This window comes from Myxocyprinus asiaticus, chromosome 24, assembly GCF_019703515.2.
Source record: "Myxocyprinus asiaticus isolate MX2 ecotype Aquarium Trade chromosome 24, UBuf_Myxa_2, whole genome shotgun sequence".
Taxonomy (NCBI): Eukaryota; Metazoa; Chordata; class Actinopteri; order Cypriniformes; family Catostomidae; genus Myxocyprinus; species Myxocyprinus asiaticus.
The window spans coordinates 4,788,668-4,809,198 of NC_059367.1; the positions used below are offsets into that span (position 1 = coordinate 4,788,668).

The following is a 20,531-nucleotide window of genomic DNA, read 5'->3' on the forward strand; positions in this document are numbered from 1 at the left end:
AGTTTTATCGTTTTTCATTCGATTACGTCATTCACAATGCTAAATGGGATTGCAGTTCACATACACAGTCTTTTACCTTTGTCTTTTTGTCCGATTTTCAAATGCTTTTTTGCTTAAAATGAAAATTTGTAATGTTGTGATTCACCTCGGAGCTGGTTGGTTTGGTTCATGGCTTAGAACGGTTTTATGAAGGATATTATGAAATGAAAAAATGAATGGGACAAATACTTCCAAAACCAAGACGGCTGGCACTGTTGTGTTATATACATGATTTCACTGATGATTACCCACCTTTTTTGCTACCTAGCAACCTCGTAAAATTACAGTTCTGTGATGCTATTTGCAACATTTTTCATGCAGAGGTGAAAGCGCCGCACTGTGCTTGCATTCTGCGTTGTTTTGAAGCACAACATGTGAAAGGGACTTAAGATGATTTTAAGAGCATGGTGTGCACAGCACTTGGTCAGTGTCCTTGAAATAAAGGGAAGAAAGAGACAGCCAGGCGTAATAAAGAAACAATTTTTACGCTTTATAACTTTTGAACGGACAAAAATGAAATATTTCAACCTCATTGCTAGGATACAGGAAAACACAGTCAAATGCTTAAAATAATCAGCACAAACTTGCCATCAGAACAGAAATCGGCCATTCTGCTTGAAGACACAGGTATTGCATTGGGGGGTAAAAGTCAAAAGTATATACTAGTTATATGTTTTTTTTTTTTTTTTTTTTTTTTTTTTACATAAATACTGGTATAAAAACATTTGGTTGGAAAATCAATGTAGTTATTGGAGGACTGGTGTTCAGTGACAGATGCATCAAACATATGTTGCAATTATTTAAAATCGCAAAAGGAAATGAAAAAAAAAATTCTGAAACAAATGTTGTTTTTTTCAAACAGCAGGCTAATTTTCTAACACAGCCATCTTGTTTTCCTCTTCAATTCTCACTTTCCCACAGTTTCATGCACTCACGCTAACACGCACACAGACACATTCAATGCATTCACGCGCTTCCTCCTGGATTAAAGATAAGGCTCCTCTTCTAGGTAACAAGATTGTGTTGCTGTTGAAGCAAAGACATCCTTTTTTAATTTACATAATATTTACAAGACAAGTAAGTCCAGTTGGGGAAGTATTCTCTTCCACTTTATAGTGTCTGTAAGTCCCTCCCAGTCTTTTTTTAATGTATATTTTTACAGTTCCAGGTGGAATGTGTGTTATGTCATAACAAAAAGAATTTACATCCATTTCCATGTCATTTAATGGGTCAATCCGGGCCTCTTGGAATACAGTATAATGTCCAGTTGTGGGACAGAGGTGCGGGACAGCATCGATGGCCTTAAAACAGGTTAAATGATGTAGCTGAGCTGCTTTCACAATGGTTTTCAAGTTATGGTGCTAATGTAGGATCCCAGAGCATACATACAGCTAAACAATAGGTATTCAACGGATTGGACCAGTGGATATAAAAACAGAGGTTTTAAATCATAACAAGAAGACAAATTTAACAAGAAAACCTCACAAATTAGCTCTGTTCCAAAGCCTAGTGAGATGCCTACCTAGACAGCATTTTGAGCTATCATTGGTGTGCTCCCTTAGGCAGCAACTGGTTGATTTCTAAGGCAGCATTACGATAAAGTTTATCAAAGATAGTGAACAAAATGTTGACTGTAAATATATGTATCTTTTATTTAATACTGAAAAGTGTCGGCCCTGGAGTTCGCTAGTTCACTAGTTCGAATCCCAGGGCGTGCTGAGTGACTCCAACCAGGTCTCCTAAGCAACCAAATTGGCCCGGTTGCTAGGGAGGGTAGAGTCACATGGGGTAACCTCCTCGTGGTCACTATAATGTGGTTCGTTCTCGGTGGGGCGCGTGGTGTGTTGGGCGCGGATGCCGCGGTGGATGGCGTGTAGCCTCCACACGCGCTATGTCTCCGTGGCAATGCGCTCAACAAGCCAGGTGATAAGATGCGTGGGTTGATGGTCTCAGACGCGGAGGCAACTGGGATTCATCCTCCGCCACTCGGATTGAGGCGAATCACTACGCGACCACGAGGATGAGAAAAAAATAAAAAATAAAGCGCACAGGGAATTGTGCATTCCAAATTGGATGAAAAAAAAAATGCTGAAAAGTGTCGACAAAAAGATATATCTAATAAAATGTTTTACTATTTAACCCAATATTTGTGTGCTGCATATTGTTATGCTAATTTGAGAATCATGTTGTTAGCTTAGCAACATGATAACATTAAACCAGAGACTATTTAGCAGAGATGGGCCACTTCTATTAAAAGGAGAAATTGGAACGCCCAATGACAGCCAACGTTCAGCGGATGTAGAAAGGAAGTCCCGCCTTACATGTAAAAGAGACGATCACATTTTAGATACAGACACTGCCTGTCAAAGAACTTGAGAACGAGCATGCGCATTAGCTATACAAGCCAGGAAAATTGCATTTTTTTGTGTAATCTGAGGTAAAAAAGCACAATTTATGATACCAGTATTGTCAGATTTTACTGCTGATTTAAAATGTTTTTTGATCAAAATCTTGACCAACCGTTTTGGAGATTTCGGTCTTTCCCCATTCAAGTAGATAGGAGCTGCACTTTCATGACTGGAAATAGCCTCCCGAGAGTATTCCAAACATGGCCGAAAGTGGACTGACTTGCTAGAAAGACTTTGATTAAACTCTTTTGGAATCAATTGTGATTAGAGGTCTACTACCTGACCTGAGCCAGATGGGACCCGAAAATGCATTTGAGTTTGGGTCAGTTTATAAAGTATAGCCTTGTGTTCAGGTCAGATTTGGGTGTGTAATTAATAGTTAAATAAATAATAATTATTATAAATATTTTGATAGTATAATATAGGCTTCATTAATTAAACAATGTGGAGATGGGGGCGTGGCCAAGCGATGTCTGTGGAGAGCGAGGGCGGGAGAGGAAGAGCAGTAAGGATTGACACCTGTGGGAAATTATCTCTAACAGCTGTTTTGTGTTGCAGTGAGAGCTGGAGAGGGATAAAAGGGCAGTCCAGACTGCCAGAGGGGAGAGAGAGAGACGCAGCAGCATTGTTTATGTGTGTGCATTTATGTCAGGCTGAAAAGCAAACCTTGCGTTACGCTGAAAAGTGTTTTGAAAAAAAAAACTTTCGTGTACAGTTTACCCGGCCCTCGCTTCCTCCTTCCCAACTGAGTAAGAGATCTGTCACAAATATATAATAATTTTTACAATTTGAACGTAACTTTTTACGCGCACGTGTTCTCACTCACATACATGCGCAAACAGAAGAGTTAGTGGCTGTTCACACTGAATGTGTTATATTGTCATATATACTGTATATATAATATAGCCTAAATTGATTTAATATATGAATTTTTATTTTACTTTTCCATAACTTGTTTCGTGCACACACTCTCACTCACAGACATGCTCACACAAACTTATTTTTGCAAGCGTCTGCATTGTTTTTCAATTGTTGTTCTATGTAAACATGAGCTGAATAGACGTCTTTGACCATTGTGCCACGTCACACTGTTTTTCAGCGTCTCGCACAGGACCAAGTGAAAAAAGAAAAACATACATTTTTATATACGCATCTCAAGATAACAGTGTTCCATTTCATTTGTTGCACTTCTAGCTATTTTTAGCACAAGTGTCACAGAGATTCAAAGTTCTGAAGAAGTTCAGGTTGAAAAGAGGACTTTATGTGACTTTTACATATGATTCCAGATTGTTCTTTACCCAGCGAAATTTCAGTACTTGATAAACAGTAAACCAATGCTTTTTTCCCCTTTTGCTCTAGTGTGCTGAGGTGCTGCCTTACCTGTAGTGTATGTTTCCTGTTACTATACTGTCACAAATGTTGCCTACGATGCTTGAATAAAATACAGCCTTATGCAACAAATATAATTTCTTCTCCAAGCAAGTACAAAGAGAGTGAGCAATTTCGGGTTTAGGCTTAAAATTTTACAGTACTGGTTAGGTTGAGTCACAAAGTCTAGAGTACAGGAGAGGGTTCGAGCTTTAACTTAAACTGACTCTCCAGTGTGTTGCACACAAATAAATATTTGTGTTGTGCACAAAGTTGCTGCCTATGTAGAGCGTTCCAATTCAGTCACTAACAGTATGAGATTCCATTTTGATTAGGATGCTGCCTATGTTTACAGCAAAGCAACTAATTAAGTTTTGGAATTTAGCGTTGTATGTTTTCCACTGTCTGTGTAAGACAGAGCTATGACAAATAATATGGCTGTCAGTGATTTTAGACTAAAGTCACCCTGGTATAATGAGTTTTCTTTCATCATATTACCATTATATTCATGGTCATTATGATCAAGACTCGTTTAAAAGATTCACAATAAAAAAAGCTGTCAAGTGAGGAATATTTTCCCCATTTACAATTAAAATTCATAACCTAACCATGATGAATTAAACTGGGCAATTTTATAAAAAGCTATTATAACTGCCTTCAAAGGGCAAGAGTCTTTCTAAAATGCCTTATTATAAAAACATTAAATATTTTAATGCTCAAATCTGCCCAGAAATTCCTTTGCACACTGCATTGCTTTCCCCTCAATTCTATTTACAGGACACATTCTGTTTAAAAGAATAGTTTAACCAAAAATGACGATTCTGTCATTTACTCACCCTTGTTTCCTTTTCTTTTCTTTTATGAAACACAAAAGGAGATGTTGAGGAGAATGTTCACTCCATTCAACAAAAGCATATAGTAACAATTGGCATTTGTCCTCCAAACAGGAGAAAAAAGCATAATAAAAGTCCATATGACTTGTGCATTACATTCCAAGTCTTCTGAATAAAATATGATAGCTTTCTGTAAGAAACAGACTAGATGGGATTATTTAGAGTGAATAACAATTAAATTTGACTACTTTTATTGTGCAGTTTTGTCATTTGTTTTGGAGCTTGACCACCCCTGGTAGCAATATGCGTTTGGTTGTACGGAGTAGAGCGAATGTTTTTTAAAACATCTCCTTTTATGTTTTACGCAAGAAAATAAGTCATTTTCATTTTAGGGTAAACTATTCCTCCAATCACTTCTGCTTTTGAGAAAACACCAATTTATCCTTGTCGGAATATGTGTGCTGTTGAGGCCTTGGTATTTATTTCTCAGTTGCAACATTTCCACTTTGACACGAAGGTTTCTGAACAAAACTTTTTGTAGGTGCCACAAAATAACCCAAAACATACCAGGACAAAAAGCATCCAAAAGATTGTTTTTTTTTTCCTATGATTCTAAATCACATTGATCGTACAACGATGACTCTTGAGAATGACAAACCCAGCTTTAATCCAGTTTGTGACAAAGACTGATGCTGTCCACAGAGTTTGTTGTCTGTCACACTGGCCCATATATCTCTGTTCCCAATCGTTGGGGTGTGTGTTGGGGGTAGAACGTATGCCCTCCAGGGACACAGGTGACAGTGGTAGTGGACAAGTCTATATCCAGCTCACTGTGGCAGGGTGCGGATGTCTGAGAGAGGGGCTGCAGGCACGGAAGGAAGGAGGCCAGAGGAAGGGACAGTGCGGCGTTCTCGTGCCCCCAGCCCCTCGATGGCCTGTGAGGGGGGCTCAAAGCCCCGGTTCATATGCATGGGATGGTGTGCCTGGCAGTAGTCCACGATGGGCTGTTCGTATCTGTAGAACGCCAATGTGCCCATCTGTTGAGGAGCCTATGAGAAAGGAAAATATAGAGAATAAGAAACACAGCGTTATTGTTTTGTTTAATGAAAATATTCCTATCGCTCAACCAGTCAACCTAGTCTCATAGAACACGTTACTATACCTACATTTTAGCAACATGCTTTTTTACGTGGCTTGTTGTATGTATCGCGGTAGTTACCTGGTGAAATGAACACAAGAGGTGCTACAAAAACAATGACTTTTATTCCCTTTCACACAAATCACGAGGAAAAGCACGGCAGATTATCAGTTCATAAACACTTATTTTTCACCCTGTTCCTCGCAAAATGCTATCTTGTGACATCTAAACACTTTTACTATAGCTCATGACTTGTACAGCGATACATTTGAATGTTTGCATTACATAACCAACTACATTTACAAGCTTGTTTGAGTGTGACCAAATTGTGTAGTAATTCTCTTTGTTGATTTGTTGGTATTTGGGAATAAAAGTTGTACCTTTTCGTACAAGCCAAGCTGTATGCAGTGTTGCTCAAAAAAGTAATCCACTACCAATTACTAAGTACTTCTATAAAATTGGTATTGAATTACCAATAATTCTTTGGTTTCTTTATGATATAATAAGCACATTACTAATTACTTATAGGTGACATTTAAAAACACTTTTTTACAGAAGTTCATTTTTCCACTCAACAAATTCAAAATAATGTCTATATTTCCTTCTTGTTCATTGTTCCACGCAAGTTTATATGTACAGATGTACATAATCCATGTTTTAAATGTATTACTCTATATGCAATTTTTTTTTAAATATGTGTAACCCAAGAGTTCTAAAAAAGTAATTAACTTAACTGAAAGTCACTAACTATAACTGATTACAATAATTTTAAATGTAATGTGTTAAACTACTTTTTGACTAAGTAATTAAGTAATACGATTACAGTAACTTATTACTTTGTAATTAGAACGCACCCAACACAAGTTGTACGATATCTTACGATTTTGCCATCTCGTACGATTACGAGTTGTGATTAGACTATGTTCTTGATTTTCTGATTAAATTATTTAAATCCCAAGATCAATCATTTACTTTTACTTTAAAGTTTACTTCAGTTTTTGCTTGTGTTGATTATTACATCTGTAAAATAAATAGCGATTGAACTGCATAGTTTGGGCCCTGTTATACATTTTTTTAAGAAATATTTTCATCATTTTCCAAGTTATAAGGTTCTCTATATAATTTACATTATTAGCAGAGAGAAAGTCTTTCATATGTAAGCAAAATAAACATTATAACTGAAATATACCCAAATCAAATCAAAACGTATTGAAATCAAAACTGAATTGTAAATTTGAATCGAAATCTGCAGTGATACTTAACCATATTTACAAATGAAAAGTTTGCGTCATGTCCAAATAAATGCACCAAACACGGACGCAACTTATCTAAAGTGTGTGAAATGTATTTTCAGTGGACTACAAATGAAGTCTTCTCTCTCCTAATAGATGCATGAACTCTGCAATCAACCCCATAAATACATTCTTCATTTGCAGCAACAGGCCAATCAAACGTTTAGCACACACAGCAAATGAAATGAGATTGCCAAGCGGCTACAGCCACTCTCTTTTACACAGTGCCAACACAAAAACCATTTGTGAATAACAGAAAATGCATCTGCCAGGTGGAAGATGGTATGGAATGCTGTTAATTATAATACACATGGCATAAAGATCAGGGACCGTACAAAAAGTGAAGAGTTACGGTTTCAGTAATTAGTGTCACATTAAATTTATTTTTTTACCCCTCCAATCTCCTTCACAAAAGAGACCCTAATTACTACTTTGATAGCAATCTGGTTGTAATTGGTACCGTTGGAAAGCAAATTGTGATAACATCATTTAGAGCTCATTTTTAGGATAATCAGGAAGCATAAATTAACTGTTTTGCCAATTGTACAGAAGGTGTTGTAACAAGTCAAAAGTGTTTTATTAATGGATGCAAGTGATGCTGCTCTCAAAACATTGCATGAAAGTGATATTCTTATTAAACTGTAAAAACTAAAGTGTGTATTTGTTACCTTAAAGGGACACTCCACGCAAAAAGTAAAATTCTGACATAATTTATTTAATCTCACGATGGCTTTTTTTGTTCTTAAAGGGATAGTTCACCCAAAAAAATAAATAAATAATGCCTATACTGCTGCTGACCAGAAGCAATGATTTATAGTCAAAAAAAGTACTTAAATATAGATCTTTTACACACCAAAAATCAATTGTTTTGCTTTAGAAGACATTAATTTAACCAGTAGAGTCATATGGATGACATTTATGCTGACTATCTGATCTTTTTGGAGCTTCAAATGTCGTATCACCATCCACTTGCATTTTAAGGACCAACTGAGCCTAGATATTTTTATATTTTTTTCAAATATGTTCTGCTGAAGAAAGAAAGTCACACACATCTGGGATGGCATGAGGGTGAGTAAATGATGAGAGAATTGTCATTTTTGGGTGAAATAACCCTTTAAGTGAAACAAAAGGAGATGGTAAACAGAATGACAGCCTCGGTCAAGGACCACAGCCTGCTTGCTTTCTTTTGCTCTGACAATGTTCCCCAACTCTGAGGATTGGTTTTTCCATGCCATACAGTCAGGTCAATAAAGGTGTGGATGGAGAAGCGCCGGATGAAGACCCTATCATGGTCAGCCCAATCTCCAGACCTGAAAACCTCTGGAATGTGATCAAGAGGAAGATGGATGGCCACAAGCCATCAAACAAAGCCGAGCTGCTTGAATTTTTGCTCCAGGAGTGGCATAAAGTCGCCCAGCAGCAATGTGAAAGACTGGTAGAGAGCATGCCAAGATGCATGAAAGCTGTGATTGAAAATCAGGATTATTCCACCAAATATTGATTTCTGAACTCTTCCTAAGTTAAAACATAAGTATTGTGTTGTTAAAAAAGAATATTATTCTAGGTCTGAAAACACTGCATCTTTTTTGTTATTTTGACCAGTTGTAATATTCTGCAAATAAATGCTCTAAATGACAATATTTTTATTTGGAATTTTGGAGAAATGTTGTCAGTACTTTATAAAATAAAACAAAAATTTTCATTTTACTCAAACACATACCTATGAACAGTAAATCCAGAGAAACTGATAATTTTGCAAATAGTATTTTGTTTTTAAGGTATAAACATAGCTAAATTTAGTTATATTCATCTAAAAACAAGACTTAATATCTCATGTCATTTTATCTTGTTTTAGGGATGTTTAGATATTTTTACTGGAAAACAAGACAAAAATACTGAGTAAGAAATATTATTATTATTATTATTATTTTTTATTTATTTATTTATTTATTTATTTTTTTTGCTGCAGTGTAGGGTTTGGAATGAAATGACAGTCACAGAAGTTTCATTTTTTTCATTAACTAACCATTTTAAGAGATCTACCTAATCTGAACCTAAAGTCAACATGAAACAGTGTTCACAAACCTTTGACTTCTGTAATGTGACATTTTCCTGCATGAAATACATGGCTATTTAAAAACGTCTCGGTTACTGTTGTAACCTCTGTTCCCTGATGGAGGGAACGAGACATTGTGTCGATGTAGTGATACTAGGGGTTGCCCTTGGGAGTCCCAAACACCTCTACTCTTTGAGAAAAGGCCAATGAGAATTGGCGAGTTGGATTTGCATGCCACTCCCCTGGACATACGGGTATAAAAGAAGCTGGCTCGCAACCACTCATTCAGGTTTTGTGTTGGATAGTTCAGGATAGTTGCATTCAGGATTGTTCACCGCTGCAGGGGGAGGCCCTCGGCTAGCAGACGGGGTACGGGATCTTGAGCCGCGTCGGGGCAAGATGTGCTGTATCGCCTCAGTCTGCTTCTTCACCATCGAGAACTGCTGGGAAAAGTCCTTGACATGTCGCCGAATAGGCCAATCTGGGAGATGGGAGCATTGAGAAAGCGAGCCTTGTTGGCATCCCTCATCTCAACCAGATTCAGCCACAGGTGGCGCTCCTGGACCACCAAGGTGGACATCGCCTGCCCGAGTGCTCGTGCCATGACCTTCGTCGCCCGGAGGGCAAGGTTGGACGCTGAGCGCAGCTCCTGCATCACATCAGGATCAAGACTACCCATGTGCAGCTCTTTCAGTGCCTTGGCCTGGTGTAATTGCAGGAGGGCCATGGCATGCAGGGCGGAGGCGGCCTGCGCCGCTGCACCAGAGATAACGTAGTCCTACAGGCCCTGGAGGGGAGCACCGGACGATCCCGCCAGGTGGCAGCGCTTTGCGAACGGGGGGGTGGGGTTCCAGTCCAACACAACACTCGCGGTGGCCTGGGCAAGCATGGCGGTCAGCTCTGTGTCGGACTCAGACTGGGCGGGCACATCCGAAGGTGGCAGCCCAGTCGAGTCCTCGGCATCCGACATCGCCAGCGTGCTCTCCGATGCAGTGATTGAGGACTCATCCTGCTCACAAGCCCCGAAGGAGACGTTAAGCTGGCCGTTAGGCGAGCTGGTCTCACCTCAGAACTGGATGGGGGCAAATGAGCATGATGGGGAACGGGAGGTCCGTGGGGATTTACCCGGCGAGGCTACGCCCATTGGAGTATACCCATAGGTAGAAGGCCCAGCGTGGGGGCGGCTGGAGTGGCTTTCCCTCCGAGAAAGGAAAGCCACGACCGCAACGTTGCCATGGTCATGTTCTCGCAATGAGAACATGAACCATCCACAAACGCTGCCTCAGTGTGATCGTGGCCCAGACACTTGAGGCAGCGCCCGTGGCCGTCGGAGGCGGAGAGATAACGACCGCATCCAGGAATTACACAAAGACAAAATGGCATCTTTAAAAATATGTGTCTTTAAAAAGATGTTCACGTCAATATGCTGTTCTAATAGAGGAAAATATACTCTTTGTAGAGATATATACTCTCTAAGTAACGCTGTCGAAATGCCCAGGGGCTTAGTCTGCACTAAGCGTGCAGAAGGAGAGAAAGCCGCTGGATGCGCCATATTTCCAAAAGCATACGCTTCTATCTGAGGTGAATGGACCAGCAGTGGAATTCAGCTCACTGACACACAAACGCTTGGCTCCGAAGAAAAAAATCTGAATGAGTGGTTGCGAGCCAGCTCCATTTATACCTGTATGTCCGGGGCAGTGGCATGCAAATTCCACTCTCCAATTCTCATTGGCCTTTTCTCAAAGATTAGAGGTGTTTGGGGCTCCCAAGGGCGACCCCTAGTGTCACTACATCGACACAACTTCGAGTGAGTGACAGAAGGGGAACAGGATATTTACTGATGAAAAAAAGTAGTGAGTGTGATTTTATTTTATTTGTTGGGAACTGACTGGATGATGGTGGTTGAAAAATAAAAGCAAATTCATTTCAAAGGCAGAGCATGTTATTACATTTTGATAAATTACAAATATTTCTTTTTCCCTTCTTTTTGGAATAATGTGCACTGATTAATTGTATTAACATTTAAATATTTTTGGCTTATTTTTTCCACATGAAGCAAATTTTCAGGTTACATGACAAAATATTTTTTTATACAATGTAGGTTACTTAAAGGCTGTTGCAGAGGATTTGGTAAACTTTAACCATATCTCACATTCCTCCCTGGATGTGAGTGTGCATGTTGGGAAATCAAGAATAGCAGGCCATACCACAGTAGGTTTGACATTTAAAGCTCAGGAAATGTGCCACAAACAGGACAACACACACACGCGCGCATCTGTGATTTTCATAAGCAGAATCTAAACATGCCAGCGGTTGGCGAGTCGCTCTGAATACCTGATTTATATGCAGTCTCAGGACAGTCTCTCTCTCTCTCCCTCTCTCTCTCTCTCTCTCTCTCTCTGTATACATACCGCTGCTTATATTCTCTTAAATGGAAGGCTTGACTTCATTAAGTGGGGAACACTTATTGCATTACAGCTATTTTACTGATACCATTCAAACCTCTACCTCGCTGTTGCTTTGAATTGTTTCCAATTACGTGGTAATTAAGTAATATTAGCTCCCGACTGTTTAAAGGAAGCAGACCCTAGTGATGAGATGCAATCACTCACATATAGCTTTGTGTACATTCACATAACTGCAAAGGTTATATATATACAGTATATTTATTGACTCTTTATAGATTAAAGGAATACTTCACTTATAAATGAAAATTGTAATTTTTAACCCACAGACCTAATTTCAGTTAAAGTCCGGTAGCAATAAATCAGTAGGCTATTAATGTATAATCTCTAGTAGCTCTAAAAGTACATCTCTAAAAGCAACTCACACAAACATCAAAGTGTAAAATGTCCTGTGCTGATCTGTGAAGAGTTGTGTTACTCAAAGATCCAGTATCAGCTAAAAAAGGGCTGATTTGTGGGTATGTGTGAGCGCCGACTTGTCACACATAACATGCAACACAACAGATTAAACAGTTTATCCATAATGATGTAGCTAATAATAGAATAATATCAAAATATATCACACTAAAATAGTAAAGGAATGCAAATGTTTTTAGTATATTTAACCCTAATTTTTTCCACAAGCCATCCCATGGGCCAGATTGGACACGATATGCCCGGGTGTGTGATTGACACCCATGTTAAATTGCATGTGTTTATGATATGAGTGATAATGAAGGTCTGAAGATCCAATTAACGTAAGACAGTAATATGAAATAAACAGCAAATAATGACATTGAATAAATCACCACAACTACATTTTGGATGTGTAAGACATTTTCAAAGCATTTGATAAATGAATAAAAGTAAAATAATTAATTTCAGCCATTGTGGGCAAATAGAAATATATTTATAATATAAAGGTTTCAAATATTTAACATTTTTAATGCTGTAAACACGTAAACATTTTTACTTTTTAGATGCTGTAAATACATCCATGTCGTATGTTTCAGTGTCTATCCAAACATTAAAAAATAAATTATTTGTGTATTTAACTAGTCATTTAGTTTCTTAAATGTTCAAGGTCCTTTTCAAATTTACTTTCTTTGTGATCTTTTAATGTAAAACATTAATTTGGTATTTAAAAAAGCAATTAAAGAACAACAATATTTTTTTTTTTATCTTTCATCCTGTTTTTTTTTTAAATGTAATACAATGCCATTATAATACTGTATAAGATTTAGCAATTATCACAGTAAGAAAGTTAGATATCGGCACACGCCTAGTGGATGGTGATTTGATCCAAAAAACACCAAAAATAATTCAATACAACTTGTGCACTATATTCCAAGTCTTCTGAAGCCAAACGGTAGCTTAGTCTGAAAGAGCAGCTTGGACATTCTACTTAACATCTCATTGTGTGTTCCACAGAAGAAAAAAAGTCATACGACACGGTTTGGATAAACGAATCCTTTAAGAAAATAAATAAACCAACAGCTTTGAACATTAAATGAAATGATGAAAATGCTAACAATAAATGCAACCACGATTAAAGGAAAGTACAATTATTGGTGCTGCATATTCTAATGTACAGCATGACAGCTGCCCTAATGTGGACAGGGACTGATCTAATGTTATTGTCAATTACACCTTTTAATGCCCTCAATTACATCACAAGATCAAGTTCCTTTGAGCGATTAAGAAAGATAGAGAGAGAGACACCTTTCAATATCTAAGATGACTAAATCACAATCTGCTGTGGCTGATTAGCAGCACCTTTGCCATCTGTAAACTCTCAAAACTGATTGCGTTAAACCCACAAATGCAACTGCCCTGCAAACATTGGAGAGCTGAGACACAACGTCCAGAGACACAGAACATGTTCCATCAGACCGCAATTGGATTGCGCTCTATTACCCTAAAGAAGACAGATCAATTTACGATGAAGGCTTGTCAGATTAAATACGGCTCCTGCCTCCCAGTCGCAATGACGTAAACTGAGATATGCTTATGAAATTTGCTTTGGGAAGTGGGATTGCTTCCATTTTCAAGCTTGGTTTGTATATTGTGGTATAAGGTTGGGAATTCAGAATGGACATGAAGTGTATGTTAAGGTATACAGTAGATCACCCCAAAATGAAAATTATATTTCATTTTTTTATAGAGTGCAACAGTGCCTGCCCATCTTTTCAACCGTCCTGGTTTCGGAAGTGTTTTTCCTATTATTTTCTACATGAGGGATATCAAAATGCTTCATAAAAGAGTTCTAAGCCATGACGCAAACATACATTACAAACATATTTGAAAATCAGACAAAAAGACAAAGGTACATGACCTTAACATTTCTTTTCTGCTCTATTACTCACACACTGCTATCAAAGCACTTTAGCTATAATGCATTATTTGAAAAACTGCTCTATTTTTGTGAGTGCGCAAAGCGCAGTGCAATGCGCTACGACCGTGCACAAAGTCTTATCCAATTTTCGTGAGAGCACTAATTCAAAGTGCAATTTTCGTGCCAGCGCAAAGCGCAAATGGGCATGGGTGGAAGTGTTTGCGCTACTGTGGGTGTAGGCGCGCAAACTGAGGGTGTGTTGTATGTAAATGAAGTGGCACAGAGTGCAATTTACTGTTTTCCTAAGAAATATGTCATTGTGCTAAGACGTTTCAATACCACCTCTTAACTCAGCGCAAAGTCCAAATTCAGTTCCTGCATTTGCAGACTGGAGATTTCAAGTTCATGTCCAAATTCTGAAAGTACAGAACATCAAATAATGTCCTTGACGATTGCTGTTGAAGCCGTTTGTTGATTCAAAAAAAAAAAATGAGATTTGTGTTACATTTTCTAGAGGTCATGGTTTATAGGGGCAGTGGTAGCTCAGTAGTTAAGGCTCTGGGTTACTGATCAGAAGGTCGGGGGTTCAAGCCCCAGCACCGCCAAGATGCCACTGTTGGGCCCTTGAGCAAGGCCCTTGACCCTATCTGCTCCAGGGGTGCTGTATCATGGCTGACCCTGCACTCTGACCCCAGCCTAGCTGGGATATGTGAAAAAGAAGAATTTCACTGTATATGTGCAAATGTATAATGTGTGATAAATAAAGAAAATTAATTATTTTTTCAGTTATTATTATTGTTATATTTAAGCCACTGCAAAAGGGGCCATTGGAAGAAGTTGGACAGAGTAAAATGTTTGGATTTGGTCAGATTTTTTGTCCACTTTGTTATTTTGATTATATTTTTGCTTCGTTTGAAGTGTAATTTGAATTTAGAAATATTTTTTGTTTAATTTTTTCGTGATTCAATAACTTAATTAATTTTTCTAAATCAGTGTTGACCAGTAGAAGTGAAGTGTGTGCTGATACAATCACTGTTAATACTAGCCATGATTGGTGTGTCAGTAGATGAAAATTATTAATAATACTTACATTCTCTGTAATTTAACGGAGCCTACATCCATATCCTGAACCACATTTCCCATGCATATAAAAGGAACGTCTCCCATTTAACAAGATAATGTAAATCCATATTTTTATTCTTCCAATTCATTGAATACAGTCCATTTACACTACCAACTTCTTATGAATGTACTGTCTTTGTTTATATCACTGGTGCTTGACAGGGAATGGACTGTATAATAAGAAGAAGACAGTGCCGGAGAAGAACCTCCATTGACCCGAACTGTACCTTGCATGCGCGATTCCGCCAAACCCACTTGCGCCTACACTTAGCGCACGCTTGCATGAAAATAGCAATACTTCATGGCTATGCCCATTGACTTTGCAATTATGAATTAAGGCATTGTGCTGCGCTTAGCACTTGCGTGCTTAAAATAGGGCCCTTAAACTCTTATTCCAATGTGATTAGCTTCCGCTGAGTGTTGGACTTTGGATTTGGAAGAAACGCAAGCTGAGATACGAAAGGAAGTATCATAGAAGTGATACATGGTTGCTTCAGAAAATTTGCTTTTCATGTTGCATTTGCTTTTAGCACACAATCAGTTAGGTTTAGGTGTTGGTTAAGAGTAATGATGTCTGTTTTGTTCACCTCTCATTTGAATTTAGATCACTGTTGGTTAATAGGTTTTCATATTTTGTGCTGGTCAAGACTGTAGTTATTAATATTTTGGTGGGCCCATCTGAGCTTAAAGGGTTAATTTAGCAGATTGAAGAGTAATGTATTTTTATATAATGAAATCATAAAGGAAGGGATCCTGGGCCACTTTTATATTTTAATATGATACAGTTTGCAGCACCTGAAATTCAGCGTGGGATTGCCGGTATTGGGCACAATTTTAATCATTCCCGCAAGTTCCACGTTCACTACGCGGGAAATTCCAGCACACTTTTATTTACTTTACAGTGCGGCTGTGAATTAGTAAACAAACAGATACAGGTGAATGCGATTTTGTAACTATTGATACATTCCAAGTTAAAATGTAATTTTTTTAAATTGAAGTATTTGACAAAAGGATGACAGAGTCATTTTATAAAGTTTGAAAAAAATTACCTTTGTAAAGGTAAAAATGCCCCCCATATGAGCCGTGTAAGGGGGGAATTTCCCCACATTTTCAGAAATGAATTTCAGGCCCTGAGTTTGTTATAATGCAACATTTACTTTTGGCCCACGACCCACAATCAAGTTTGGGTACCTCTGACGTAAACAAAAGTGAAATAAACATAATAAAAAATATATATATATAAAAAAAATAAAAATACAAATAATAATCTACACCACACCAAACAATTTTGTTGAAGTGATGTTTGAAGAAATATTCCAATCAAGCTACAATTTTCCAAATGATGCAAAAAGTGTGAAAAGTCTATGTATTAAGGATACTTCAAATGTTAGCTATGAAATTAGCCTTAGCAAGACAAAGTAGTCAGCCACTTTTATTTCAAAACCATTTACCGTTATTTCCACCACAGAATTCAATTAAACACAATACAGAATCTGAGATGTGCTGGAAATGACACTGTGGTGGAAATTTCATTAAATGACAAATAAACACTGCTGGATATTGTTAGCAGACAAATTAAATAAACAAGTGAGTGTGTGAATAATGTTTTATATAGGATAAGGATTTTTAATTTTACTTTCTTAAAATCCACAGTTCTAAAAGTGCCCAAAGTTGAAGAAAACAAAATATAGTTTATCGTACAGTACAGTTAGGATCAATTCTTTGGTGCTTCCAAATCGTTAAGTGGAATCAGAATCATTAACATCTTTACGATTCCCATCCCTGTTGTGGTATTCATAATTATACTCTAAATAAAGAAACACATCATGCAGATTTGTTTAGCAGGGGGTCTACATGAAGGGTGAGTAGAATGACTTTAAGGCTCAGTTTGCCAAATTACTTAGGCGGAAATAAAGAAGTGAAAATGTTTTCTTAGAAGCATTTAAATGAGCTTATGGCTCTATTGTGTCAAACAAATTGCATGTTTGTGGAGAGAACGGGCCTAGACTTCAAGCGGCATCTAAAACTATTCTGTAGTCTCTTGCTAATTTTCTGTTTTTGCACGTCCCATTGCATTCTGCATTCTGGCAATCTAACAAAAGTGTTTTTTAGCTTGTTCTCTGGGGCTTCCACGTGCCTTTTGAAGACTGCTGTATTCATATGCATCTGGCAAATAAACACATTGCCTTGTTTACATATGTGCGGATTCACTTAATCCTTGAGGTTGGTTTAATCGTTATGCTGTCGAGTGTTCTGTCGAAAACAGCTGTGTAGCAGTCTTTGAGGTCTTTGAGTTGTCGCGATCGACCGTTGCTAGATACAAACCCCATTCGTACTGCCTTGTCAATCCTATTTCTCCCTTTAATGGACTGCTCGAGTGATCATTCTGTATGCTAGTGAGCAATCAATTTTCCATAAATGTAAATGGGATTAAAGTTTAACCCTCCCCTTTCCTTCCTTCATAATTGTAATTCCAGGGACAGTATATACAAAAATGAAAGTAATTTCCTAATCCCCTTGTTGTTCCAAACCCATTTGGCCTTTCTTTCTTTCTTGTATGTACAGTGTACATATATGTATGTATGTATATATATGAACGTATGGAATATATATATATATATATATATATATACACACACATTATATATATATTTTTACATTTATTAGTATTATTACATTTACTTGGTAAGACTTTACAGTAAGGTTGTATTTGTTAACATTAGTTAAAATGAACAATACTTGTACAGCACTTTTACAGCAATACTTTAAATGCTGTAAAAATATTGTTAATTGTTAGTTCATGATACTTAAGGAATTAAGTAATGCTAACAAATAGAGTGTTACCATTTACTCAATATAAAATACTCAAAAATGTACTTTTTCTTTTACTCATATTTTTTTAAATATTTATTGCTATTGATTTATCTATAAAAGAATGTGGTAGATATTTTGTGGGGCTGTTTGCCATTTACTAATCTAATCAGTTTTATAATGTATTCTACATGTCAGGAAATGTGTGTGTGTGTGTGTGTGTGTGTGTGTGTCTGTGTGCATACATGCCTGAAACTGACCAAAAAAGTTGTTGAGTGGGGAGGGGTTGTCACTGTCCTTTTCTGCATATCGTGGCCAGTTTCAGCTTATCACCACCCGTTCGGCACCATTCGGGCCAGTTTAGTGGCCGGCCCACCGAGAAAAGTCCGGTTCTCCTTATGGCCAGTCCGCCCCTGGACTATGGTATGGCTTTTTTCACAAACACCCTTCCACCCCCTGTCCATCTGAAAATAGGATTACAGCTGCTTGGGAATTATGCATATTTTAAAAATAAAAGGCTTTTTGGCTTCACAGGCCTGTTGTCCATCCCGGTTTAATCAGTAATATTGGGAGCTCCTGCATTTGGCTGCTGCGGTTGGAGCTTTTAAAGATGTGACTTAAAGCGGGTTGCGTCTGGGCCCTTGCCAGCGTTTTGTGTTAAGAGCTAAGTGCAGCTGATGCACAGGACTGCGCCTTACAATCTCCTCCACTTACTTCACAATACAGAGCTGTGGAGCGCATTTCCCCTACAATTCCAGGTGCTCTGAGAGCTGTATGCACAATATAGAGGTGGAATAGTAGTGTACTGCTTGCTTCATACTGTGTAGTATTTAGGGTACAACAGGGCTAAAGGCTCCCCTAAAGGAAAATGTGCTTTTTTTCTGGACACAAAGTGCATCTAGATTGAAACAAACAAACAAAAACATTATTTTTATTGAATATTGATTGAGCAACATAATTTGTGTGAAAATAAATAATATGGAAGGTTGTATTGATTCAAATGTATTTATTTATTTATTTATTTTTTTAAGGTGGTGAGGGAGCCTTTTACCCCACACTCAGTGTAAAAGGTCACCATGGGGGGTTATAGTGAAAGGTACAATAGTTATACTGTAGGGCAAAATTTGTCAAATTAGGCAAAAACGTTTGAGGCAGCAAAATGCATTTTTGAGTAACAAATTAAGATAATGCTTATTCAAAATAACCACTTGAAAAGAGTTAACCATTTTCTGTTAATTTCAATCACATTTGGCATCTCATAACATCTCAAGTATTCTATAAACAAATGAATCTCCATTGTGATTGTATCAGTCAATATGAACCCACTTTGGGACTAAACAGCTGTGTGGCCACAAGAAAGCCACTTGTTAGTGAGGCTAACTGGAAAAAATGCCTTCAATTTGCTAGGGAGCATACAGATTGGTCATGTGGTCTGATGAGTCCAGATTTACCATATACCAATGCGATGGGCGCATCAGGGTAAGATGGGAAGCGCATGAAGCGATGCACCCGTCATGCATAGTGTCCACTGTACAAGCCTCTGGAGGCAGTGTTATGATCTGGGGTTGCTTCAATTGTTCAGTTCTAGGCTCAGCAACAAATTGTGAAAGAGTGGTTCAGGGAGCACGAGGAATCATTTTTACACATGAACTGGCCACCACAGAGTCCTGACCTTAACCTCCATTGGAAGTCTTTGGGATGTTCTGGAAAAGACTTTACGAAGTGGTTTGACTCTCCTGTCATCAATACAAGATCTCGGCCAAACATTTATGCAACTCTGGATGGAATTAAATGTTGTGACGTTGCATAAGGTTGTCGAAACAATGCCACGACGAATGTGCACCATAATCAAAGCTAAAGGCGGTCCAACGAAATATTGGAATATGAGACTTTTTTTTTTTTTTGGCCAGGCAGTGTATATTGTCTTAAAATAAATCTGATAATTTCAAGCTACAAAAATTTGCAACATTTTAAAAATAAATAAATATTTGATCAAATTAATAAAACTTTAGACATTGCATGCAATAACCTCATGGATCAGGGATATTTTGCAGTGTACAGTGACAAATAGGTGTTAAGGAAAGTACCGTGGTAGTTTTTGTTGCTGTTTACTGTTGTTGCTACTGTAAGTATGCGTACGTAGATGTAAGCGCTTAGCCAATGCATTACCCTACGCAGTCCGATTGAACACGCTTAATGTGTATTCTTACTCAAGGGGACCATAATTCCTATCAAAAGTCTTTCATTAAACTGGATGTGTTATTATCATGGTAAGTATGCTATAAATGTATTCACTTTAACTTGCTCAGCAACATTCTCTTTAAACTGTTGCTCCACTACGAAAGTAGTTGACGGAAGATAAAACTCACCATAGAAGCGGACCATGTGGCATTGTTGAGTATGCAATGTAAACTTGCTTTGTGTTAGGAATTCGGACACATTTTGGAATGCAGCAATGCACATAATAAAGCTTGCGTCACTAGAATGAGTGGCATGAGTGTTTGTAGCCTGCTTAGCATTGCTTATTCTTATTCTCATTTTTTTGTCTTTTTATCCTTTGTCATTTTACCGCGTGTTTCAGGTTTTTCCGCTTTTCTACTGTTTCATCTGTGTGTATTTTACCTGTTGCTGCTGGCGTCTAACTCGAGTCTGTGTTTGTAGCCTGCTAGCTTTTTAGCATCACTT

At 37.8% G+C, this 20,531-nt stretch overlaps 1 protein-coding gene across 2 annotated transcripts in view; it reads right to left on the reverse strand.

Moving 5' to 3' along the window:
- Positions 1-508: 508 nt before the first annotated feature.
- Positions 509-20,531, reverse strand: part of LOC127415414 (leucine-rich repeat transmembrane neuronal protein 4-like) — a 193,765-nt gene continuing 173,742 nt past the window's right edge. The window contains exon 3 of one of the 2 annotated variants that reach the window (XM_051654115.1): positions 509-5,697. In XM_051654115.1, coding sequence (XP_051510075.1) covers positions 5,476-5,697 — 222 coding nt within the window. In that variant the 3' untranslated portion in view covers positions 509-5,475. The remainder of the gene's footprint in view (positions 5,698-20,531) is intronic. The other variant, XM_051654116.1, reaches the window with a different exon arrangement.